The sequence below is a fragment of the Balaenoptera acutorostrata genome, chromosome 10 (genome assembly GCF_949987535.1).
Source record: "Balaenoptera acutorostrata chromosome 10, mBalAcu1.1, whole genome shotgun sequence".
Taxonomy (NCBI): Eukaryota; Metazoa; Chordata; class Mammalia; order Artiodactyla; family Balaenopteridae; genus Balaenoptera; species Balaenoptera acutorostrata.
Window position 1 is genome coordinate 16745095 of NC_080073.1, and position 27762 is coordinate 16772856.

At 35.4% G+C, this 27762-nt stretch overlaps 2 protein-coding genes across 2 annotated transcripts in view; one reads left to right on the forward strand and one right to left on the reverse strand.

Annotated features, from left to right (window-relative positions):
- The window catches only part of CNTN3 (contactin 3), a 329425-nt gene that overhangs the window by 126663 nt on the left and 175000 nt on the right, over nt 1–27762 (forward strand). The window contains exon 4 of the mRNA XM_007192451.2: nt 10932–11107. Within this exon, the coding sequence (XP_007192513.1) occupies nt 10932–11107 (176 nt within the window). The remainder of the gene's footprint in view (nt 1–10931; nt 11108–27762) is intronic.
- Nucleotides 15529–15941, reverse strand: LOC103001078 (prefoldin subunit 4-like). The gene has a single exon (XM_057555752.1). The coding sequence runs from the start codon at nt 15932–15934 to the stop codon at nt 15530–15532; it is 405 nt and encodes a 134-aa protein (XP_057411735.1). The 5' UTR covers nt 15935–15941; the 3' UTR covers nt 15529.

Consider the following 27762-nt stretch of genomic DNA (forward strand, 5'->3'; position numbering starts at 1 on the left):
GAAACTGAGACACAGATGTAGAGAACAAATGTATGGACACCAAGGGGGGAAAGCGGCGGGGGGGTGGGGTGGTGGTGGTGGGATGAATTGGGAGATTGGGATTGACATATATACATTAATATATATAAAATGGATAACTAACAAGAACCCGCTGTATAAAAAAATAAATAAAATTCAAAAATTCAAAAACAAACAAAAAAAGAATTCTAACCAGTATAAAATTTCACTTTATAGTCATTAGAAATTGAGACCTTGGGGGCTTCCCTGGTGGCACAGTGGTTACGAATCTGCCTGCCAATGCGGGGGACATGGGTTTGAGCCCTGGTCCAGGAAGATCCCACATGCAGCAGAGTAACTGAGCCCGTGCACTACAACTACTGAGCCTGCACTCTAGAGCCCGCAAGCCACAACTACTGAGCCTGCGTACCGCAACTACTTAAGCCTGCACGCCTAGAGCCTGTGCTCCTCAGCAAGAGAAGCCACCGCAATGAGAAACCCGTGCACCACGACGAAGAATGGCCCCAGCTCACCGCAACTAGAGAAAGCCGGCATGCAGCAACGAAGACCCAACGCAGGCAAAAATAAATAAATTAATTAATTAAAAAAAAAAAAAGAAATTGAGACATTGAAAAAGCACTAGGGAACCTCTTTTCATTGTGAAAATATTAGGCTTTCCTATAATAAGCAACAACTCCCTGTTATCCATGGTATCTGTATAAGTAATAGGTTGTGCTAATGGAATAAATGGGAATATAGACTGATGTGGGTTGTAATTATGACCGTGTCTACCTAGATAACACCTTCATTTATGGCCTGATTTTTTTCCCTAGCTTTTTTTTTTTTAATTAATTTATTTATTTTTGGCTGCGTTGGGTCCTCGTTTCTGTGCAAGGGCTTTCTCCAGTTGCGGCGAGCGGGGGCCACTCTTCATCGCAGTGTGCGGGCCTCTCACTGTTGCGGCCTCTCCCGTTGCGGAGCACAGGCTCCAGATGCGCAGGCTCAGTAGTTGTGGCTCACGGGCTTAGTTGCTCCGTGGCATGTGGGATCCTCCCAGACAGGGCTCGAACCCCTGTCCCCTGCATTGGCAGGCAGATTCTTAACCACTGCGCCACCAGGGAAGCCCCTTTCCCTAGCTTTTGACTTTAGTAGTCAACCAGGTAATATTCTGCATTATTCTTTAATTGTTCCAGAAGAAAATATGCTTGCTTGTTCTTATTTTTTGCTATCCTTTAAAAATTACGGATAAAAAATAAAATAAAAATTATGGATAAGTAGTGTAAATAGGTAATGACTTTGAGGACATAAATAAATAACATGGGTTTTTTTTTTCTTTTTTTTTTTTTTTTTTACATAAAGTCAGAGAAAGGAAACCTTTTTGTAATAAGTATTTATAAATCTAAGCACATAGATAGAGAGAGAGAGAGGGAGGGAGGGAAAAGAAAGATATCAAGGAGGAAAATTAGCGGTTCGTGTGAAGCTATAAATTAAAAGCAGTCCAAACACATTTCCCAAGTTTCAGAATAAAGTCTATGAGTCTTATAAAAAAATGTCCTTTGAAAACCCAGAGCTTGTCTTGTAGACTGAGGCACACTTCTCTGATGAGAAATCTTGTCTTTGTTATTATCCCACTGGATAAAAAGAACTCTTAATTGGCCATATTAGAAATCCAAAAGTTCAGAAATTCTCAAGAGAAATTACTTGTTTTAGGGTTTAATTGAGAATTTTATTCTTTCTTTTGCATCTTCCCGCCTGAGCCCCAAAGCCTGTATTTAAAGGTTAATTAGTATTCAGTCTCCTTGTAATTGCTGATGATGCTGAAAGAGGTTACCCTGAGGAAGTATTAATAACTTTTTTAAATGGGAAGGATTTTCTCCAACTTTTCAAAGGGTTAAAAATGCCCATCATTTGCTAAGATGAAAGACCCCAAATAGGAGGCTCCCTAGTCACTTCTACTGATGCCATTCAGCATTAAAAGGGACCACATATTTGGGTTAGACTGGAGTATAGTATTCAAATGCCAATGGGGACCAGGTAAGTAACAAAACTAAAAGAGGTGGCCCTGCCTTAGGAACATATGGACATACTGAATAATGACTGGAGACCGTCCCACATTCAGCCACAGGTCCATCCACTGTTCACGACTGCTCCTTAACACTAGCCGGTTGTTACCATCCAGGAGTCCTGGTCCAATATTACAAAACCTTTTCAAGAGATGTTTAAAATTGAGAAATTTTCTTTTTTGAATCTACGTCTAATATTGACTGTTTTTCTTTTTAAATATAATGTAGGCCAAAGAAGATAAGCCTTAAAAGTGAATGTGTCCCATGTGGCCTTTGTGTTCACAAAGTTTAGTCGGGCTGGACACTTACAGGCTGTGCTGTCCAATATGGTAGCCAGTAGCCAAGGGTGGCCATGTACGTTTAAATCCGTTAATCTAGGAATTCAGTTCCTCAGTCACAGCAGCCTGATTTCAAGTGGTCAGTAGTCACATGTAGCTAATTGCTGCTGTATTGGACAACACAGATGAAATTTCTGGTGCTTGCAGAAAGTTCTATCAGACAGCACTGCTCTGCTCTGACCCTTGGATCCACAACTCTTTTCTATAAATGCTCTTCTGTTTTTCTCTCATCACAAGGAAGCAACCAGAACATCATTCTCTTCCAGCTTTATATAACAAGTAAATAATTTTAATAAAGTACAGTGTGAGGAATCTTGGATATACACGTTGTAAGGACTATATAACATTGCAAAATGCAGATCTCTCGGCCACAGTTTCTCCCTTTTAAGTAGAGTTCCCTATAATGGAGTTACATCCTGCACATGTTTAATTTACTGAAAGTCCACTAAATGCATTCAGTATAAGAACGAAGAAAAAATAATGGACTAATTTCTGCTCACCGTTTATCCAAGGAGTAAATGTAAGGCGTTTATCTGTTATCTAAACACACATCCGTGTGGAGACACACCACATAATACTATACATCGTACCACGTACCATGTATGTATAATATATGATATATTCTATTTAATAAAATATGAAATATATTTAAAATATATTTTTGATTATATGCAATTTGTCCCTTATGTATATCTTGTTGCCATGTAAGATCTGATGTCACTGTTATTTTACTTTTGTGCTCCAAGGCAAGTAAGAATTATTGTTCCTCCAAATTCCCTTGGCCCTAAGGAAATGTAATTTGTTGTGCTAGATTACTAGGCCCAATTCTCTGAGCCTATCCTCAAGCTCAACTCCTTTTAGCATCCTGACTTCTCTAGCTGATGAGCTCTGGTCCCCACACACAGAGTCAGCTACTAAGAGCAATGAAATGTTTACAAGGTTGGAATGATTGCAAACCATAAAGAAGAAAGAATTTCTATGGTGCCTGAGGCAAGCAGAGGTAGACAGTGTCTCTTACAGGGCATTTGAAACTTGGCTGTGCTACTGTCTCTCCCATGAAGCCTTCTCGATATCCTCAGAGCTGGATTCCATGCTTCAGCCATGTACTGCGCATTGCACCTAGGCCTTCCTGGATTATAAAACTTACCAAAATGAAGTGGGTTTACCTGGTCGGATGTAACTCCCTTCAAGGTGAAGACAGTGTGTTCTTCATCCTTACATTCAGAATGCTTAGCAAACAGTGAAAGCTAAATTGGTGGCATGAAAAAAGAAATGGAATGAAGTTAACAGGGAGGAAACAAAGAGAGGCCGTTTGGGGTTAGATCATATTTTGGGAGTCAAGAGTGTCATGAAGGATCACAGGATCAGAAGTGGTCCATTGTTTATTGTGTAGGATATTCTTAAATTTGGATTGAGCCCTCCTTTTTGGCTCTATTTTAAGACAGATTGCCCTTGAGGTGACAAAGATGACTGCTTAGGTCTACTGATATCCTCCACAGACTATTAACTGGAAAAAGAGGGCATCTTTCCTATTAGAGTCATCAAAAGCTCTGATTGGCATCAGAAAAACATGAAATAAAAACATAGCTAATACTGTCAGCAGTCAGAACCCAGGAGAAATGTGGAGGTTAGATTTTAGATATTAAAGATGGCAGTTAAAAAATTAACATCTTTTTGTTGCTGGTCTTATGTTTTGGTAGTGAGGCAAGGGGGAAGGAAAACACATACTGATCAAACACAAGTTAAATCAGTTGGGTCACAGTTGTATTCTTAACTAATCACTAAGGCCTGAGATATGGAATGTGCTCATTGGGCACGCCTGGGTCCTGGGAGGAGTGGCCTCTTCAAAGGAGAAGGAGAAAGATGCTACCAGAAAAAGCTGAAATGGATGCAGGGAAGGCAGAAATAGCAGCCGTCTTCTATAATTCTCCTCAAGAATAATTGAAAGACAATCAGTGATGAATTTGAACAAGGCTTTAACTATGTGAACTCAACAGTTGTTTTTAATCGCAGTGTAGCTTTAATCTCTGTTTGCCTCCTTTTTTTATTATATATGTTTAAAATTTATCAATGAGTGACAAATGGGAATCTGTGTCATAAAACACATTTTAAAAACTTGATTTTTAAAAACACAGCATCACAATTTAACTCATTTGTATCTTCAGCAATTATTGCTGAAGCCTAACTAGTTATTTTTGGATAAAGTATTGAATATGCAAATTCAGACATTCATTCTTTCAAGGACTGCAATTATTCTCATCACTTCAGTAAACATATTAACAAACATTGCATTTGAACACAAATTCATTTGCTTATTAACTTGAAAGCTGCATCTAAAACCACAAATTGCTTCTGTGACTAAATTCCTAATTTTCCTGTCAAACCTCAAATAAAGTATTGCCTGTTGATTTAACAAGTATTTAATGTGGGCATATTTTCCAAACCCAGCCCCACACCCCTAAAGATTTTAGTAAATTATTTTGTCCTTTTTGCTTGGTTTTATATCAAAGTCTAACACGTGATATTTGTTTTTCTTTGGAATATTGTTTATGTTTCCATTTTCCCGACCAGACTTTGTAAGATGGGTGTAGATATCTTGAAGGACAATATTAATGCAACCAACCATGAGCTGAATTACATCCTGGGATTATTTTGAAACTACCTGATGTCACCCAATTTATTGTCACTCAGTTTTGTTAGTTTCAATTTCAAAGGGTGACTTGTTACAAAGTTCTCGTGGAAGACCCAGTTTAGGACTTGGTGCCTTAAATTATACTGACAACAAGATACATCTATGTTTATCTTCATTATTTTCATTCCATACTAGTGTGGTTTTGTGTAAGAGGTTGCTATATACAATAATAGCTAGTATGGTAAATAATAACTAGTATGGTAAATGAAAATAATTATGCATTCATTCCCTGTCTTTGAGATGTTTGTTGGTAATATGGATGGCCACAGTTAGGGACGACTGTATGGATGGAGGCTAGTGATGGCTAGGTTAGAGGGTAAAATAAGATTGCTCCAATTCAGGAAACTTCTGTGAGCACCTACCATGGATAGCCTATTATGACCGATGGTGGGAATTCAGCAGTGATAGACAATCATCCTCCAATGGAGCTTATGTGGTTTGAAAAGCACCTCTCAACACTGAGAATCTAGGCTTTTTATACTGATTTAACTCACTGTTATGTAAATTTGTGTTTGCACACAAACATACACACACACAGTCTTGCACATAGTTTGTTCTTTGTGTTGGAAGGCAGCGATTCATGTGCTCTCAATTACTGATGTTTTAGTTATTTCCTGGAAGTCACCATTATAGTTTTCATCGTTTAAAAGTAATAACTACCAGTTGAAATATCTCTCATGTCACATACCTTATGTTTTATATTCAAGATTCAAAAACTGTTAACCTGAGGGCCTGTACAATGTTTTAAAGAAATTGTATGTGAGATTTTTAGGGGAAAAAGTGCCATAGCCTTCACAGTTCTATTGTGGCAGGCTTGGCCCGGTTTTTCGTGCTCACTTTACCTCCCTAGCCTCTCTCCAATGAGGTTGATACCAGCTTACTGTTGTGTAGAGGATGTAACTGAGGCTTAGACGTGGACTGATCCAATCCATGCTGCCTCAAGTCAGCGATCAGAGTAAGTGGCCCAGGACTTCTTCCAGACCCCCAACCTCAAGTTATTGGCCTAGAAACAAATTCACATATAAGCTCCACACCAAGCAGTTAAGGGGGATGAGAGCTCATTGCCTGAGAATCAGAGTTGTGAAATATGACTAATAAACCATTTCTCACTTGTGGATTCTAAAAGCAAATCCTAATTCATGTAGGACGAGCATTTGAACACTGAAGGCAGACAGTGAACTTACAAGATCATTCAAGAGTGTTACAAGATGATGATTATGCAAAGGTGCTTAATCTTGTGACATTTGCCACTGAGCTAAAGCTACAATGTTAGTCTGATTCTAGAGCACAGTGTAAATGTTACATGATTGAAATGCTGGTGTACGTAGCTTCAAGAGCCCCAGAGCTGTCTTCTTTTACTCCAGATCACTGCATTAAGCCTTTTGGAATGGAATTGGGGTATGCAAATGTTACTTTTATGAAGTTTTAAACAATTTCCATATTTCAAAAAGATTTCATTCTGAGAGTTTAGAGTCCTCAGGAACTTCAAAATTCCTTCGTAAGGTAGACATCTGTAACTTCTACAAAGGGTTGTGAATGTGCAAAACTAAAAGACAGTGTCTACCTCAGAAAGCTTCCCAAATTTATGACTTGAATGTGCCACTTACCTGTCACAGTTTTACCACTATGCATGATGTTCATGAACTCTGAACAGCTGGATTACAATTTACTGCAAAGAAATTAAGTCTAATTTGTAGATTTATTGGACACATTCTTTGTGGAAGGACTATATATGTGTGCCTTCAGTTTTCATGAATATTTCTTATACAGAAGATCATATTGGAAATATTCAGAAATCAGGCCCAAATATGAATATTTTGTATTAGGAACTTTAAGTACATTCTTTCCTCAGGATAAAATAATATTTGGATGCCCAGGCCCAGAGATTGCTTACACGTTGCAGAGTTTAAACCAAGAAACCCTTTTGAATTCACATATTTTCACCAAGAGGAAAAACAACCATTGTTTAATAAGATATTGAGAAATTTTATGTCACCTGGGGATGAGTTCCATTTAATGATGAATAGTGTTAAGAAGGGGAGAAATAATTATATTGCTTTGTTAAAAGAAAATTAACCTTCTTCAGAGTATCTCAAGTATATCTTTGCTCTAAGAGTTTGCTAAAACAAATGCACTTATACTTTCGGTCTAGCAGAAACATACGTAAAAGAGAGTAGCTTTTACCTCTTCACATAGTGAAATAATATAGAGATTTTGTCTATATGACAAAGACTGAGCTAAAAGAAGTAAGAAACACTTATGCATAATAGAAGAAATGTTTTCCGTTTTGGATCTTCAGTCAAAACTTTGAGATGATCGCTTTTAGATCTCAGACACATACTGAAATAAGGTATTTTCCCACGTACTTTATGATCTCTAAATCTTTCCAGCTATTAAATAGGCAAGAAGAAGTGCTTCTCCATATTTTTATTTATCTTTACAATTTTCCACATAGCCATTGTACCTTTATTATTCATCAGCTAAACACGAAAACAGAATTCTCAAATGAAGCCATCAGACATGCTTCATCAGGCCGTAAACATTCTAGACTCTGGAGCTGAAATCCTTTTTCCTTGGTACAAACTGTTCTTTGTAGGTAACAAAGTCACAAGTACCCTTTGTCATGAGAGTTTTCCATTCAAAAAGTATGTGAAATTAACTATATTTTTCCTGCTTTGCATTTAGAGGAGTTCTCCCCTTCCTCCTCCCCCGCAAGTATTAAGTCATTTAGTAACTGGCAAACCATTTGCAGCTTAAAAATTCAACCCACCCACTTGTGATTTACTGTCAGATTTATTCTTTGAAGGTCAAGCCCAGCATGTGTTTCGTCCCATGTTTCCCTGACTTCTCAGGCAGGTACAAATGCAGACAAACCCTATGTGGAAGATACAGCCCATTCCACATGAGAGGAGATGACCAAAAGCATTGAATCAAGCAGGTTACGCATAACCCACATCTACTCTATGAGGATGGCAGAAAAGAAAAACAAAGCAGACAGATGGGTTTGCAGCCTTTGATGGAACTTCCTCCCTTGTCAACAGTGGTGCCGGCCCATTTGTTGGCTGGCTGCCCTGAGCCACCGGCTTTACGTACATTGTCTAAATAAATGGATAGAGCAACCCTATGGGAAAGATGACATTCTCTTTATTTTACATGTTAAAAACTTAGGTGTAAAGGAGTTAAGTTAACTGTCCATGGTCACACAGCTGGTGAGGGATGAGTCCAGCCCATAAAACAAGGAGCACTTGTTTCTCAATCTCATTTCTGTTCATTCTGCTGTTACATGGTAGGATTGGATAGAGCCTGGGACTAGACAAGGGGGAAAGAGTAGGAACTAGGAATCATAAAAAAGTGTCCCCCCAGATGTAAGTTCCATGAAGGCAGGGACCTTTTTCACCCCATTCTTAGAACCTGGAAAGTTGCCTGACGTATAGGCACTCAATAAATGTTTTTTCACCGGAAGGGAGGGAAGGAAAGTTGCTTTTTCTAATCATAGTTGTTGAATATGAAATAGGCTAAATCAAGAGTGGGGAATTCTTATCTATGTCCCCTATAGGCAGTCCATGGTTGCTTCTTGGGGATATTATAGACCAGTTCTTCCAAACTTGAATGGGCATATTAAACACTGGCAGATCTCACTAAGATGCCAATTCTGGTTTAGTAGATTTAGGATAGAGCCCAAGATTCTGCATTTCCAGCAAACTCTCAGATGGTGATGAGGATGCTGATGATCTTGGTCCGCAGGCCACCTTGTGTATCAAGAGTGCAGAGTATTCAGACAGAATGCAGATGGACAATTTTCCTTGATTTCATTTCCTTTTCTGAGTTTCTGTAGTTCTAGGATTTGGGCAGGAATAAGATGAAGAAGGGTTAATAAGTGTTCATGGTTCGACTTCAAATCTCTAAGGGCAGGATTAAAGTCAGAATAGAAGAAAGTGACCTAAAATGCACATGCAAATATGGACTTGCCTTGGGAAGGAGCATAAGAGAGTTACTCTACAAACAAAGCAGAATCAAACCCATAGCGGAAATCTGCCACAAACGAGAAAGCAGTTACGGCTTTTTCATATTTCTTTGTAATTTTGCTCTTTTAAGTTCAAAAGAAAAGACACGGGGCCTCAGTTTTTCCTCTTAATTTCATTTTGATTTCTCAGAAGAAATATTGCTTTAGACCTGGGAGACTTGTATGTGCATAAAGAAAGAAAAATCAAGAAAGTCTTGATTTTTAAAATGAGCAAATGATATAATATTGCTTTGAGCTGTAGAAACTAAACTTCAAAATTTATTCATTTCCTGTAGCCTCCATTATTAAAATTTTATTATGCACTATTTCAGATATAGAAAATGATATAAACATATAATTAAGTGTAATGATGAACATTCATATAACCACTATTCAGTTTAGGAAATAAAACCAAAAAAGCTAAATTTCCCAGTGTTTGCCCCATAACCCTTTCTCACTTTTCTCTCCATGAGAGCTCTAAAGTACCTTAAACTTGAAGTGATTCATTTTCATACATTTTAAAATGTTTAATACATTCTTAATATTACTTTATATGTTTTAAAACTTTATATACATGGTATCACATTGCACTGTAAAAAATGTTTTCACCTTTGTAAGACTCTTCTATGTTTGCAAAAGCTTATACATTTTCACAGCTATATAATATTTCATTTAACTTTATGTCCTTTGGTTTGTGATAATGTTCACATTTCACCTCTTTTTATGCTTTCACAATATTACTATTTCCAGGTTAAATATTTGATATATTAATAAAAGTTTTATATGACCCATGACATGGTTAAAGACCTCTGGGCTAGAATTCAAATGGGTACTAGTTCTGATCCAGTAATTAATAGTTTGGGGAGAGTTGCAAACTCACTCAACTGTTTCATTGAAATCCTCATCTGTGAAATGGTCATTTTATTAACTACTTTCTCAAAGTTATTATGAAAAGCAATTGAGATTGTTGCCATAATACTCTAAAATTTATAGAATGGATACCAGTGTAATTTTATTATAAAAAATCAAGTCCTCTAGGAGACAGATGGCTTAATTTATACAATGGATGTGTTCTTGAGATTGTGCGATATTTAATGAGTTTTTAAAGGTAATAATCTTCTTGGATGTGTCAGGTGTGCTTGCTGTTTAAAAAATTCTGGTTTTTCTGTTTGAAAACTCTTGTTTAAAAACCAGCTTCTTTCTTTTTTTCTTTTGGCTTCCCATTGATAAATATGGCTCTGGGGTTAGTGCCTTTACTGTTTCCGACCCCCTAGATGGCATTTAGGATCTTTTACCACAGTGTACCATTTAGTAAATATCACTGTGATGGCTTAGAAGAGCAGAGGGCCTCGGGGACAGGTATTTACTCAGACAAATTGAAATGGATAGTTGAGCACTTACCCAATTAATTTATTAAATGTGCTCAGTCAGTCTGGATAAATCAAAGAAATGTGCTCTTTTCCCCCTTCATCGGCAGCATGAGACTGGCCTGAAGTATATGAGATAATTACCTCAACATTCTACTTCATCTTTGTCTATACAGACCAAGCCTAATTTTCCCCCTAGTGAACAAACTAAATTATTCTCACCTCTTCAGAAAATCTTGAAAAATCTTTAGCTTTTAGATGCTACTCTCTTGTGCTTTCTACTGTAATTTAACCTTTTGTTTCTGATAACAAAACTTAGGCATCTTTGATTTTTCAATTATGTAATAATTGAATGATGTATTTATTGCCTTTCATTTATAAGAGAGCTGATGTTTAAAGTAGATTATTAATGCAGATTTTTAAAAAAGTTTAAATATACTAAGGGGAAAATCCTGGACATTTGTTTTACAGATGGCAGCTGAATGGAAGCGATATTAATCTGAGTATGGAGTATCGTTATAAGTTGAACGGAGGAAATCTTGTGGTTCTTAACCCCAACAGAAATTGGGATACAGGAAGTTATCAATGTTTTGCAACAAATTCAGTTGGAACAATTGTCAGCAGAGAAGCTAAACTCCAGTTTGCCTGTAAGTATATGTTCACGCATGTAAGTCCAACATTTAAAAATATATAACTGAATTTGTGTGGTCATTTCGGATTTCAGAAACAATATGTGGAATTTATTAATTAAAGAAATAGGTTGAGAAAGTAATTCAGTATGATTTTTTTGATCTCTATATACTGTACAAATCAGAGTTTAAAATGTGTGTGTATGTGAATGTGGGTGTATGTGTGTGTGTTATCTGTTTTACTATTTTGTAAGGATTCTGTTTAGGGGAGGAAAAAGAATCTAGTTAAGGATGTGTTTATTCATTAGTTACTTTGTGCTTTGTACTATGTTAGAACTGAAACGCATATGAACGAATTGTCAGACATGACCTTTGTTCTGGCAGAACATTGAAATTAGAGAATTACATCTAACAAATCTGAAAATATAAAGGAACAAAGACAGTGAGAAAGAAAAGAACATGACATATCTTTGACCTCCACTGCAGTTTTGCCCAGCTCATGATGACCTTCAACACAGGCCCCCACTGAAGCCTGGCTCTGGAAGCCAAGTTTGTACCTTGTTAATTGGACCAGGATGAACCCATGTCCCATCCTGAGAAAACCACATGCTTTTTAGCAGGGAATTTAGAATGGGGACCAGAGACCTAACTTAGTGTTTATCTTCCTGATATATTTTTTGACTATTTTCTCCTTTTTGTTTCTTCTTACTAGTCTCTCTTCCTTTGTTTTTGTTGTATGTTTCATATACAGTGCATATCAGCATTACCTTGGTTCTAAGATTTCTTTTAGTTCTTTACACCTCAATTATTCTGAAATTAGAATGCAGATGTTCTTATAATGTGGTAGTAGTCTCCCCCAACTGCCGCAGACCATTAATAAATTGATGATGTGTCATTTAATGCATAGCTTATTCTATTGCTTCTGTTTTTATAATGGCAATGGTTGGTTTTGTTCCTGCCATTATATCCTGTGTGTTCCGTTTTTCAAACTTCCTTGCTCCTTCTTCTGCTTCCTCTGTTTCTTTTCCCTCTATGAACAGTTTTTTTTGTTTGTTTGTTTTTTTAACCTGTATCTTCCCTGGGCACTTTGATAGCTATATGTCATATTCATATTACAGAAGTTTAAGTTTACCTTTTAGTTTATAAAATTACTTCTTAATTTATAAAAGTTTACTTCTATAGTAGCCAGAATTTTAAATTTAAATTATTTTTTCAGAGTCCCCCCATTTTAAACAATTAGTTTAGTTCCTTTTTTTCCTACTGTATACCTCACAGTTATAGTGACTTCCATGATTATTGATTTCAATTGTTATTATATCATTTTACTAAATATATATTTTGTGTGTGTATGTATGTATGATACTATTTATATATGCAGGTATGTGTATGTATAGATTAAATATAAATAATATTCTCCTCATGAATAATTTTATATGTGTATATTGTCTTTAACTATATCTATGTTTCACCTGTCTGTGATACCAGCCACAAGACTTTTCCCATTCTTGTCTTATTTTTTTTACTTTCTCAATTTTTAGATTTTTGGAACAATTAATCAGTTACACCTAAAAATGTAACTATATTTCATCCTCTTGCATTTTAAAAAATTTCACTATATTGCCTTAAATATGAAGACATCTTCTGATTGGTACAATGTTGGATCCCGAAACTGTTTATCAAAGAATTCAAAGTGTGTTGCTCTGTTGTCTTCTGGAATTAGTGTTGCTGAACAGAAGTCTGGGATTAGACTAATTTCTGTTTCTTGGGAGCTTACCACCACCTCCTTTTTTTGTTGTAATTATTTCTTGTTTCTCTTGGTTGACTATGGGATAATTTTTTCTTCATTCTTTTAGCTAAAAACATGTATATATATAAACATATATATAAAAACATAAATATATATATATATATTTCCAGCATACAGACAGGTTTAGATCTCTTTTTTTATTTGCTTTGCTTACAACTTGAAAAATTATTTTATTATATTGATACTTAGACATCTCATACACAATTCAGGAAATTTTCCTGCATCTTTTAGTTGTATGTTTGATTTATTTATATTTTTAAAAGGATTGAAAGGGATTATTTTTGTCCCATTTTTTGAAATACTATTTATTTCAGGTTGTTCTTTCCTATGAATTTCTGTTTATGATTGATTGAAGCCACATCTATTTGTTTGTATTATGCTGAAGATATAGGCAGTTTTCTGAAATGCTATTTTGGATCTTAGAGGCAATCTTTCCTCCTACTTCCATTTGATGTTTCCATTTTTATGCTTAACACTTTTAATAGGTTCTAAAGCAGATTTTGTCCAAACTCAGCCTTTGTCAACACATGTCAATCGATTACCCTGATTTTGCTTTCTTTGCCACATGCAGAGATCAGATTCACTTCTCTGATCTGTAGGGGAATGTGAAGTTTCCAGTCTAATTCCCTATTCCCCGGAGTCTTTCACAAAATACATTATTCCTCTTAAGCAGTGCTATTTTTCTACTGCAGATCCTTGATGCCCTCTAATACCTGAAGAAGTATCAGTAACTTATAGGTTTTTCCTCAGTCTTTTCTTCCTGGAGAGAGTGGCTTGTTTGCAAATACTTCTAAAGTTATATCATATCTCTTGCAGTCTGCCCCTACTTCCTGGCCAGAACATTATAGGCAAAGTGGGATAAAGTTGTTGAGTCTGGGATTTTATTTTACCCTACTTACGAGCTAATAAGCTAGGCTGCTACTCTTCCATGGGTGCTAACAGAAGACATGATATTCCTGGGTCAGTAACAAAGAGCTTCAAAGAGCTTTATTGCTCACAGCATAGCAAGCACCACGCTTCAGTTCCCCTCGCCCCCAAGTCCCGCGGAAGTGATATGATTTAGCCAGGAGAGCTGCTACACCCACAGCTGAGGAACACTGAGATTAGCGAATCCATCTCTTTTATAGCAGGGAGTAAGCAAGCCTGCTCTGTGTCCTAGAGGGAGAGCTTGTCTTATCCCTCCTGGTTGGTCTCTGAAAACACATCCCTGAGAAATGGAGTGACTGGGCCTTTCATTCTTGGCACGTCCAGAAACACTTAACAGGAAGCTAAGAGCACATAGTGAGTGGATTGCCTCTTCCAAAAAAAGTTTTCCTTTTTCATTTGGTACTGTCCTTGAGTTTCTCTTTGGGGTGCATCCTATCAGGATACATGTGATGAATAAGGCACAAAATATCTTCCTACCTTTGTTGTGAATTCTCTCTTTATACAGAAAACCCAGGATGTACCTACCATTTAGTCCCTTGGATTTCCCCACAGTCTACCTCATCGGCCTCATAAGTTTTATTTACTCATATGCTTGGCATTTGATTGCTTTTGCAGTTTTTGATGTACAGTGAGATTCTTTTGTTTTGCAATTTTTTTTTTTTTTTTGGCGTTTTCACAAGTGGTTTTTGGCACTTACAAAGAGCAATATTGGTTATTCGTAGCCTGATGCCACATTAAGCTGGAAATATAAAAAATGCATTTTTGAATTCATATGTTTGAGATAAAGGTTTCTGGTAAAGAAACCAAAGAAGGTGGCAAAAAACGTGGAGGATATTTAATACATCAGAGATTACAAATTACCAGGTATAAGACAGCATTCCTTTAACTTGGCAACCTTGAAGGGATGTAATACATTAACTGAAAGAAGGGGTTAATAAGAAGAGTCTTGTACTACTACATATACATCCTTCTAGATGCTCATGACTCCAGTTCAGGGGAACCGTGACTGTTTTTGCCGCAGGTAAGTAGATAATAAAGTGTTGTCATTGAAAAAATGTTCTAATTGTTCACTATAGCTATGCTTGCATGCTTAGTAATACTTCTTTGTTTCTGTCAGCCATGGGAAAAGTACTTAAAATGTGCTTCATGGAGAAATGAGTAAATGACATTATCCCCAATGCACCACTTTTAACACTGGTGAAAAGCCAGTGAAATTTTATCTTAATTTTCAAGATGCTTAAAAATAGTATTTGTAATTAAATGAAAGTGAAAAGCTCATTTATAGTTTAAGAAGCTTACTTTCTGTAGGCATTTTTTATTCCTTTTAACCGATTCTTTGTGGAGCAATCTCAAAATTTAGGGAGGGGGAAGATAACGTAAAATGATGCAATGTTTGAATTGTAGACATTTTCTCAATGATTTACTGTTACGTTGCATGTGTATAATTTTTGAAGCTTGTTTAATATATCTGCAAATGTTTTTGTCAGATTCTTAATTCCAGCCACAAAAAGTGAGGGTAGTACCTTCAAAACCCCAAATATCTTTGCTTTATTGATAATTAGTTTTACTTCTCTTATTCTTGAATTTCCTGTCATTCTTTATTAAAATGTTTTCTTTTAACCATTTTTGAGGTGCAATACATTTTTTTTTTCATTTTAAACAATATTCAAGTTTATTAAACAAATTTAAAAAGTATTATAAAATGTTTAACTTTCATCAGCTTCAAGGTTTATGTTACTCCCAAATTTTGCATATAACTGAACTTTCAAATCTGCTAACACCCGCTGAATTGATTCCACTCTAGATTCTAAGGCATCAGTTTCTTCTTGCAAATTTTTCTTTGCTTCTTCTAACATTTCTTGTGTTTCTTCTTGAGAATGGCTAATGAAAACATCACCAATCTGATAAGGTATCATTAAGCAGTCATCGTCTGCAAGCATGATATCCTCAAAAGCATCTTCTAAATTCTGGAGTTGTTTCTTTTTTACTTCTATTTCTTCCTTCAGCTCTGTGATTCTACTTGTATTCCGTGCAAATTTGTTTATCTTTTGTTGATCTTCAAAAGTAACATTGACATCTTCTGCAGCCGCCTTCTTCATGGTGGCCGCCATCTTGGGACTGGACCGAGGTGCAATACATTTTTAATCATGAATTATATTAGACGTATAAATGGTATGGAGAAAAGTGTAAAGAATCTCTGTGTAGCCACCACTTATCTTAAGGTTTAAAGATTCGAAGTACAATTAAAGCTACCTGATAACTCACCCTGATGACATTATCTTCTCTCTCTTAAGCTCCCTCTGAATAGGTGGCCCCTGTTCTGAATTATATGTGCTTTTTTTTATCCTTTGAATAAATATGTATGTGCTTCTAAGCAACATGTAAAATTGTTTTACCTTTTTAATTTCTTAAACTTTTATGTAATGACATCAGACAGCATTCCTACATCTACAACTTCCCCCCAACATTATATTTGTATCTGTTGATCTACATCTTTGCCAACATTTGTTATTGTTCAGCATTTTAATTTGTGCAAATCTGGTGAATATAAAATTGTATTTTACTTTTTAATTTGCATTTTTATTTTTAAATTAAAATGTAATTTTGGTTTTAATTTGCATTTCTATAATTACAGTGAAGTTAAGCTCATTTTCATAGATTTGTTGACCATTTATGTTTCTGTTATTCAGATACTTTTTCACTGTATGGTAGTCTTTTTTTTTTAACTTAAGAGTTGTTTGTATACTCTGGATTAATCCTTTGTCAGTTATATACATATCTTCTTTTTAGTGGCTTTTTTTTTTTTTTCCTTGAGGGTGTCAAATGATAAACAGATGTTCTTAATTTTATATTAAAGTATTGATTTTTTTATAGCTCATGTTCTCTCATGAGTTGTTTAAAATTTTTTCTTCCTTATCCTGAAATGGTAAAAACATTCTCCTAAATGTACTTATAAAAGTTTAATATTCTCCTCTTTACATTTAAGTCTTTAATTATCTGGAATTGATTTTGTATATCGTGTGAGGTAGAGGTACCGATTTATTTTATTCCAGGATGGGAAGTCTGCTTTACCAGCGCAATTGTTGGATGGGGCCATTCTTAACCAACTGAAAAGCAGTGTGTGGTCATCATGTCTGGCTTCTTTGGGCTTTTGTGTTTGGAGAATAATATTATCTGCAAGCAGTGAGAGTTTTTGTGTTCTTATCAACCCTTGCTCCTTTTATATATTTTATATGAGTGCACTTTCTCTAGTCCAGTACAGTGTTGAATAGATATTTTGAGTGTGAATATCCCTATCCCTGTTTTGCTCTTGATTTTCAAGAGTGAATAAGATTAACATTTCACCATTTGGTATGATGTTTACTATAGATTTTAAAGATACTGTTTATCAAGTTAAGGCAGTTCTTCTCTAAGTTAGGTTTTTTTGGTTTTTTTTTTTTTTTAAATCAGGAATGCTTTATTCTTGTAAATACTTTTCCTACTTTTACTGGGATATTCATGCTGTTTTTCTCCTTTAACCTGTTAATGCAATGAACAATTTTTAGTATTAACCAAACTTCTAGTCCTGGTTTAGTTTCAACTTGGCTTTTGTGTAAGTTTTTTTTTTTTAATAGTTGGATGTTATCTGTTTTTCAATATTTTGTTTAGCATTTTGCATATATATCAATATAGGAGCTTTTCTTTTTGTTTTCTCTTCTCATACTATCCTTTTTTGGCTTTAGTATCAAAGTTATATTCATCTCTATAAATGAGCTGGAGAGTACTCCTTATTTTATATTCCCTATAAAATTTTGAGAAATATTGGAATTATATACTCCTTGAATAAAAAGTAGAACTTACAAATAAAACTATCTGGGTCTGGAGTTTTCATTCAGGAAATATTTTAACTATTGATTGAATCATTTGAATAGTTAATAGGACTAACCATATTGTCTCCTTTGTGAAAAATTGTGTTTTTTCCCTAGGAATTATGTCCATTTTGTCTATGTTTTCTAATGTATTGGCAAAAAGTTGTTTCAAAGCATTTTCTCTTACTGTCCTTCTTGTCTGTGCCTTATCTATACATACATTCCCTATTTCATTCTGACTATTATTTTAGTATCAAACTTGTCAGAACTTGATGTTGTTATTCCTTACCTTTGAATCTTTATATTATATTTCATTCATTTTACTCTTATGTTTATTGTTCTTGCCAGCTTCTTGGATTATTTTATTGTTCTTTTTTTAGTCCCTTAAGTTATATAGGTAACTCATTACCTTCCTACCTTTCTTTTGTCTATTTTAAATATGTATAGCTTTAAATTTGCATTCTGACATATAGCATGTTTATTATGGTTCCGTTCTATAAATGTTATGATTTCATTATGATTTTCTCTTGAATCCATGAGTTATCAGACATGTGTTTTTAAATTTCCAAACATATGGAGTTTTTCTAGTCATCTTTGGTTACTGATTTCTAACCTAGTGACCCATTGACCAGAGACGTGTCTTCCTTATGTTCTTTGGGTTAAAGTTGGCAATTGTGTTGCTCAAATCATATATATATTATTAACGATGCTTTATCTAATTAATCTATCAATTTCTCTCACAATGATGGTGGATTTCTCAGTTTATCTAGTATTTCTATTTTGCTTTTTGTAATTAGTAAATTATTGATGTATAGAAGTTTAGAATGGGTATATTTTTGGTCAAAATGAGGTGACTCGCTATCTCTAATAAAGCACTTTGCCTTATAGTTTAAATATTAATATATTAATATGAAAATGTTAATATTTGTGTTCTTCTCTTTGGACTCATTGAGAATTTATTTCCCCCTCAGTAAAATCACAAGTTATACACTCTATTTGTTTTCTTATAGTAATTGCCCTAGAAATTTTAGTACACACATTTAACAAAGTCCAAATTTAATCAATATCTCCAACAGTAGAGGACTCGGCAGCATTTTAAACTGTAATTCCCTCCTCCAGAATAGTGTTGCTGTCCAGTAAGTTGTTGAATTTTTGTAACATCATGAATGAGATATTATTGGTACTGTTCCTTTTATTTTCTACTTTTTCTTTTATGTCTGAAATAATGTAAGCATGTGCAAACTTCTACATAGTTGGCGGTTTTTTGTTGTTTGTTTTTAAGAAAAATGTCAGACTTCTGCCCATATTGTTTTTATTTCTCCTTTCTTAAAGGAAATTACTTTCAACTTTTTGACTGGCTCTTGATATTTACTTCAGTTTTTTAAATAACTTGCTTATTTGCTGCTTCTTGATTTTTCAGTTTTAAGCATTACTATTGGCTGTCAAATCTGGCAACTGATGCTGTCACACTGTCATACCACCACCTTGCCACCACAGAAATGTGAGGTTGCTTTTTTATGAGGTTTATGAAGAAAACACCATTTTTAAAGTCATGGCTCTTACAAAAACACAAAGTTAAAAATAGGGAAATCCACACTATATTCCACTTACTGTACTTTGACTGGATAGAGACCCAAGTGATCACAAGCCCGTTCCCCAACCCAATCCCCATCCAAACCTCCACAAAGAATAAACACTTCACCTGTCTCTGTTTGAAACTGAGGGAGCTGCGAAGAATCCAGTTGCCAAATGATTAACATTTGAATATACATTAATTCAGAGCATGTTATTACAGGATTTTATTGGGTCAAAATTTGAATTAGGTCAATATTCAGTGTTTACATTACTATGATTTTGTAAATGATATTCAGAGCTGACTTTTGTAGCAGACTGTAATTATGATTGTTTTTCCTTCCGTGCATAATTTTCTTGTCCTTCAAATTAGTAACCTTATTTTTTAATTTCTTAATTTTCTATAGTCTTATACTTATGTCAACCAAAATTTTGGCCAGTTTTCTGGATGTCATCTCAGATTTTGAGAGGCATCCGATATTCTATCAATTTTACCTTCCTGGAGAAATCTGTCTTGCAGGTTTTGGGATGCTCCAGTTTAGATTGGTTTTCCTGCACATTAGGGGCAAAACTGTCTTTCCGGGATCTCCCTTCAGCTATATTCCATGTCCACCTCTTCCTTGTTCTTGCTGTTCATTGTCTTAGAGCACCATGTCCTCAAGTGTCCCAAGAAAGGATGAAGGCTAGCTATGATTGTTCTGGACCATGTGTTCTAAAAATTATACTGGCACACTTGATTGAGAGACTCAGCCTTGTAAATATACGATGTTAGAAGTCATTTTCCTTCAGAAACCTGAAGATATTTCTCCTTGTTTCTTAGCATCCAGTGTTGCTGTTGAGAGATCTGTTGCCATTTTGATTCCTTATATAGAGGACCTGTTTTTCTCTGGAGGAAGCTTGTGGGATTTTTTCTTTGTCTCTAGTGTTCTGAAATTTCACAGTGATTTGATTTGGTATGTGTCAAATTTTGTCTAACATCCTTGATACTCTCTGAGTCCTTATAGTTAGAGAACATGAGGCCTTTAGTTTTGAGAGCTTTTATGATTACCTCTCCCTGGTTTTCTCTATTTTCTTTTTGACATACATCATTATTTGCATTTTGGACCACCTAGATTGGATTGCTTCTCTCCTCACTTTTCCCATCTCACCACTCCCCCACACACCTTCTATCCAAATTTTCTTCTTTTGACTCTTATCTCTGACTCATGGTGAATTACTTCAACCGAGTTTTGAACACTTCTATTGAGTTTTTGATACCAGCTTTCATGTTTACAACTTAAGAGACCTTCTGTTCTCTAAATTGCCTCCTTGTATCTTATTCTAGTTTAGTAGTTTTATCCTTTCACATCTATATGAAGATATGAAGGATGCTTTGCTTCCTTTACATTTTCTTCCCTAGGACAAACTTTTTTCCAAGTAGCTTCACTTCTATTTTATGCTGGATGGTTTCTGTATTTCATATAAGAAATTTTTCATAGATATCTGGTAATCCTTGGTTGTTTGCACAGACTTAAAGAGTGGGAAACTAATAACCTAACAGAAATCTCCAGTTACTTGGTGGAAGTTGTCACGATGAGGTTAACTATACTGTGGCTCATCTCACTGGGGATCCCTTAGTATCAGTAGTTTTAGTTCTTCCCTTTGGGGCAGGTCATATTCCCCAGAGGAGAAAGGAGTCCAGACTTCCCTGTGGGTGGCAAAAGCCACCACTAGCATTCTGGGAGCCTGGTGGGAGAAGAGGCCTAAGAGATTGCAGCATCCAATGTGTATATATTTAGTTAATCCACCTGTTTCCTCACAATATCCTTTATAAAATCTGCCTAGTGACCTGTTGTCAAGACATCCTGTGTCTTACCCTCTTTAGAGAATAAGCCTCCTCTCTCCTGGTGTGGAGTGGCACTCCCTGGGTATGTAGGTGGGACAGGGGATCTGGGTACCTAACCGTTGGCTTAAAATTCCGACTTATACCTCCTCCTCCTCTTCATTTCCTCACTGTGAGTTTAAAAGACATCTTCCTCCATTATGCCATCACCATCATTTCTGCTTTCTAGTTTCCAAAATTTTATTGCAGTTTGCTCTTCTATTTTCCTATCTTTGTGAGTTTGTGCCTTCAAAACATATCTCTTTACTGCAAGTACATCTTACTTTGGGGAATATCTCAGAGGAAGAGAGAAAGTATAGATGTATGTGTTTGCCCTAGAAGACTTATTGTTATTTTACATAATCAGTGTTTCTTTTAGATTTATCCACATGTTCCCTATTTCCTTTCTGCACCCTCGTTCATGCATCTGTGATCTTTTTTTTTTGCATCTTTTAGAAATTCATTTAGTGAGTTTCCATTGATGTGTCAGTACTGTTTTGGTTTTTTTCCTCTTCTCCCCTTTGGTCTGAGAGAGTGTGTTATTTGCCCTTATTCTTCCAAATATAATTCTGCTCTAAGACGTAGTGTTAAAAACATAGGGACTGGAGCCAGACTGCCCGGGTTTGAATCCCACCACTTAGCAGCCATGTGACTTTGGACAAATATTGAACCTCTCTGTGTTTCCGACTCTTCATCTGTAAATCAAAGGTAACAGTAGAATTTACTTCATCAGCTGTGAGCATTAAATGAGCTACAATATGTCAAGCCTCTGGAGCAGTGCCTGGCCCACAGTGCATGCCGTACAAGGATAAGCTGTTATCATATTTAAACAATTCTAAGCTATGATTCCCGAATCTCAAAATACACGTCTTATGGGAACTCTGAAAATTTCACAGCTGTTATCTCTTCCAGTTTTGTTTATCCCCATGCCTGTTCTTTACTCCTTCTGGTTTTCCTTTTTGAATATATTTTGAAATTTCTCGTTTCACCATGTCTGTTAACCTGTCTTTCATGTTTTCTATCTCCACTTACTTAGTTCTAGCATGTGGTTCACTAATCTTTCATCTCCTCCTAATTTACTATTAAACTATCCTTTGAGTTGTTAATTCCAGTGATTACATTTTTCTTGTCTAGACATTCTGTCTGGTTCTTTTTCATATGTTCCTGTTCTCTCTTCAGAGCATCCTGTTTTTGCTGATGGTTTGACACCCAACCCCAATTTTTATTACTTTGTTTAATTGTTTAAAGTTTATTTAGGTATTCTTTCATAATGTTGTTCTATAAGCTCAGGATATCGTTGATGTTAACTTATGATGTGTTAGTCTGTTGAGTCTCGTTTGTAGTACATATTAGCATTTTTTGTAATGTTTGATGTGAATCTGTTCTTTAAGAGAATTTCCCCCTCCCATGCCAACACGAGATTCTTCTTAGCCTTGGTTGAAGAAGTATCCATACCCAACAGCTTTTATGACTTTCTCCAGGAACCAGGGATACAACCAACCTGGGAAGTGTGTTACGTTAATATATTGGCTCAGTGTAGCCCCCGTGTAGAGTCAATTTTTCTTATCAGTCACCAATAAAACTGAATTAGCAAATACTGCACTATCGCTTTTAGGAAATACAGGGTTAGCAGGTTCCTGTAAACTTCTGGTCGTGAGGTTTTTGTCCACCATTCGATACATAACCTTGTTTTATGGATGTTTCTGTTTAAAGGCATCTTATGTAATATACATTGTTCATTCGCTAACATTAACCACATGGTCAGGAACACTGCAACTCATGCCTGAAGGAAGCTTATCTAACGTGTTTTCTCCATAAGGCCTAGCACAGCCTCTTTTTTTCAGTAACTGCTCAGTCTGTGTGTTTTATGCTTTTCAATATAAATGGAATATATTTGCTGTTTGCCTTTCAAATCAAAAATATTTTAGTTTGTAAAATAACTGCAGCTGTCTTAGGATATTCATTATATGACAATATACTGTTTCACAAAGTTACTGCAGTACTTAACAGTCCCACCAGGTTCCAATTTTTTAAGGTTCCAATTTTTCCCATGCTAGCCAACATTTTTTATATTTGTCCTTTGGATTAAAACCGTCTTAGTAGGAATGAAGTGATATCTCACTGGTTTTGATTTGCATCTCCCTGTTGACTAATGATTTGAACATGCTTTCATGTATTTATTGGCCATTTCTCTGTTTTGGAAAAAGGTCTATTTATATCCTTTGCTCATATTCTAATTGGGTTATTTTTCTTTTATTACTAAGTTGTAAAAATTCTATATACATTCTAGATGCAAGTACTTTGTCAGATTCATGCAAATGTTTCCTAACATTCTGTTGGTCAGATGAGTGTTTGAGTCACCTCTTTAAATCACTGAGGTCAGTGGTAGAAATGTGTGATTTAATACGCTGAAAAGGCTGCGGGTCATCCAACAGGGTTAAAATGAAATACTATAGATACTATACTAATCACACAGGGTTAAAATGAAATACTATAGATACTATACTAATCACACCAATGTGATAGGGTAGAATTAATCCAAGATTAGATGTTGAAGATCTTGGTTCTAGTTCTGGCTCAGACACTAAATGCGAGTCATTTGACCTCCCTGGGCTTCAATTGCTTTATTTGTAAGGAAGAATTTAGCACCTAAAAGACTGTCCTTTCTACCATTGCATGATTCTAAGTTTAGAAGCTAAGCTGAACAGAATGAACCTAGGTTTCCTTTCAAGGCAAAGATTCTAACTTTAAGACTTTGAACCAACTGAGAGCTTTGGATAGAATATCTTTTTTCCTCCTCTTTTATTGAGAATTCTCCAAATATCAAAGTTCAACAATGGTCCTTAGAATCCCCTTGCCTTTCTCCCTTCCAGGGAGTGCTTGTTGAAACTAACAACTAAATGACAGGCTTATAAACTGTTTCTATAAAATGATATAATTCACAATTTAGAGAGTATTGTTAAACTCCTCCAGAATCTGTGGTCTGAAAGAGACTCATCTGTCACGTGGATGTTGATTATTGGCAGTGGCCCTTGTTTGCTATAACCACAGGGTGGTTATTCTGATACCTCCCTTTCTGTGTTGAAATATAGTAGCATTCATGGAAATCCAGTTGACTGTTAATGTGTTTTTCTTTTTTCTTTTTTTTTTGCTTTTTCCCCAGCTGTGATTTTTGTGTTATCCAGATGGTTTTGGCTAATGCCATCATTAAAAATTTGATCAGTTAATCCTGTGAATTCAAATAGGTCATTTCCCTCAGACATGTTCGTATTCGAATGGAGCCATCTTCATCAATATGGGCCAGTTTCTGGATATTATATGAAATTCATTAAGTTAGACTCTGATAATGATGAAAATATATCTCATATGTGAGCATCTGAAAGATTTCTGATCTCTTAATTACATGTACATTTTAGTTTTTATTACATTTCTTTAAAAAAGAATTTAGATTGCCTTTGATATTAAGCCTTGGCTGGATTTTAGCCCTCTTCCCTTTTCTGTCCGTTATCCGTCATGGAAGACTTCTAGACTCAAGATTTTGCTTGAGTAGCAATAACATTTTATTTTAACTTCCTACAAATATTTTAAAATACAAAACATGTTGTATATATTATTGTAGGGATCAAAGAAAGAATGTTGATTAGCTTTTCATGAAGCTGATTCAGATTGCTTTCAAATTGAAAACAATTATATATATATATGTATGCAGTTATATATATACATATATATATGTAAACATATATACACACACACACACACATATATATATTAAATTCGTCTTATCAGAGTCCAGTATTCCAGAGGCTTGGAAATTTCCCTAAGCTGGCAACATCATCAGCCCATTTGGCCCTTTGATTAACTGGCATTCTTTCATATGGATTTTCTTCGGTTCCAATACAATGCCATTACAGTAGAAGTAGATTGGATGCTTCTCAGGCTAGATCAGTTTTATCTCCTTGAACCTCAGAAAAGTTCTTGCTTAGAAGTCATCTGTCATATTAGAAGTCATTTGTTTTACTATCCTTCTTTGGTCACTGTAGAACTGTGCCTTTATTGCTGCTCTGTTGGGAATTTTCTTTTTTTTTATCACTTCTTCTTAAGAACTCTAAAAGCAATTTCTTGTCTATAACAGAACTGTTACGGCTTGTCTGTGAAAGAAACTGTTGCCTGGTGAAGGAAGCAGCTGCTTGGGGGGTATATTTAAAGTTAAAATCAAATAGCTTGTGAAAAGGCTAGAATTGAGCTCAACCCTTTAATTTAGGATAAGGCACTATTATATGTGTATGGTATTTTATAGTATATCTTGTACCATAATTTTTAGGCTGTTGTATTCTCCTGCTGTAGCATGCTAAAAATATTCTGTAATTTCTTCTTCTAGAGGAGCATCTATTTAATTGAGTCCTGGTTTAATGCTCATCCATTATACTGCTGTGATTCTATTTTGCAGATGTTGGAAAATATCTTTAAAGTCATACCTGAAATCCTGTAATTTTCAGAGTAATGATCTCTTTTAGAGGATTTTTCTCTCTCTTCTTCCCCCTTTCCCTTATTTTTGTTCAATTTGGAGTTATGGCTTTAAAAATCAAAGTAGCTTTTATAAACATATATTACTTCACTTTACATCTTTTCATTATTCTGTGTTTGGTAAGGAATCTCTTGTTTGTCAGTTTTAAAATGATTTGATTTTCAAAAGACATACAAGTATTACTTTTTTTCCTTTTGTGAATTGTTTCCCCTAATTCTTCTGTGATAAAGCAAAGAATATGCTACTCAAGAGTACATTATATCGTTCTTTAAAATTGTTTGCTTATAAATTATACTTCAGAACTTTAATTTCAAAATCTCAAAGGACACTACTTTATAAAATAGAATATTTCATCACTTCAGTTATTTGATTTGGTAAAGTTATTGATAAAAATTTCCCACTGTGAACACTAATCAATTTTTCTTCTTTATATGTGAGGATTATGATTAACAGTGCTTTCTGTCACTTTCCCACTAAATTTGTATTCCTTTCTTCTCAAAAACACTAATATGTAATGATTTTAAGTCAATAGATAATATTCATTTCTTTAACATTTGTTTTTTATTCCTAATATCTTGAGTATGACCTTGATTACCAAGTTCACATTTTTTAATAACTGCCTTCTCAAATTATTGTTTGTTTTAATGCATACACTAAGAATGTTTCCTAGACCCACCACCAGAGCCTCCCATCAAGCCTCTTAGATAGCCTCAACCACCAGAGGACAGACAACAGAAGCAAGAAAAACTACAATCCTGCAGCCTGTGGTCCAAAAACCACAGTTACAGAAAGACAGAGAAGATGAAAAGGCAGAGGGCTATGTACCAGATGAAGGAACAAGAAAAAACCCCAGAAAAACAACTAAATGAAGTGGAGATAGGCAACATTCCAGAAAAAGAATTCAGAATAATGATAGTGAAGATGATCCAGGACCTCGGAATAAGAATGGAGGCAAAGATTGAGAAGATGCAAGAAATGATTAACAAAGACCTAGAAGAATTAAAGAACAAACAAACAGAGATGACCAATACAATAACTGAAATGAAAACTACACTAGAAGGAATCAATAGCAGAATAACTGAGGCAGAAGAACGGATAAGTGACCTGGAAGACAGAATGGTGGAATTCACTGCTGCGGAACAGACTAGAGAAAAAAGAATGAAAAGAAATGAAGACAGCCTAAGAGACCTCTGGGACAACATTAAACGCAACAACATTCGCATTATAGGGGTCCCAGAAGGAGAAGAGAGAGAGAAAGGACCAGAGAAAATATTTGAAGAGATTATAGTCAAAAACTTCCCTAACATGGGAAAGGAAATAGCCACCCAAGTCCAGGAAGCGCAGAGAGTCCCATACAGAATAAACCCAAGGAGAAACACGCCGAGACACATAGTAATCAAAGTGGCAAAAATTAAAGACAAAGAAAAATTACTGAAAGCAGCAAGGGAAAAACGACAAATAACATACAAGGGAACTCCCATAAGGTTAACAGCTGATTTCTCAGCAGAAACTCTGCAAGCCAGAAGGGAGTGGCATGATATACTGAAAGTGATGAAAGGGAAGAACCTACAACCAAGATTACTCTACCCGGCAAGGATCTCATTCAGATTCGATGGAGAAATCAAAAGCTTTACAGACAAGCAAAAGCTAAGAGAATTCAGCACCACCAAACCAGCTCTACAACAAATGCTAAAGGAACTTCTCTAAGTGGGAAACACAAGAGAAGAAAAGGACCTACAAAAACAAACCCAAAACAATTAAGAAAATGGTCATAGGAACATACATATCGATAATTACCTTAAATGTGAATGGATTAAATGCCCCAACCAAAAGACATAGACTGGCTGAATGGATACAAAAACAAGACCCATATATATGCTGTCTACAAGAGACCCACTTCAGACCTAGGGACACATACAGACTGAAAGTGAGGGGATGGAAAAAGATATTCCATGCAAATGGAAATCAAAAGAAAGCTGGAGTAGCTATACTCGTATCGGATAAAATAGACTTTAAAATAAAGAATGTTACAAGAGACAAGGAAGGACACTACATAATGATCCAGGGATCAATCCAAGAAGAAGATATAACAATTATAAATATATATGCACCCAACATAGGAGCACCTCAATA

What these genes read in the sequence shown, in the direction of transcription:
- LOC103001078 (XM_057555752.1), bottom strand. Translation starts at nt 15,934, where the DNA reads ATGGCGGCCACCATGAAGAAGGCGGCTGCAGAAGATGTCAATGTTACT.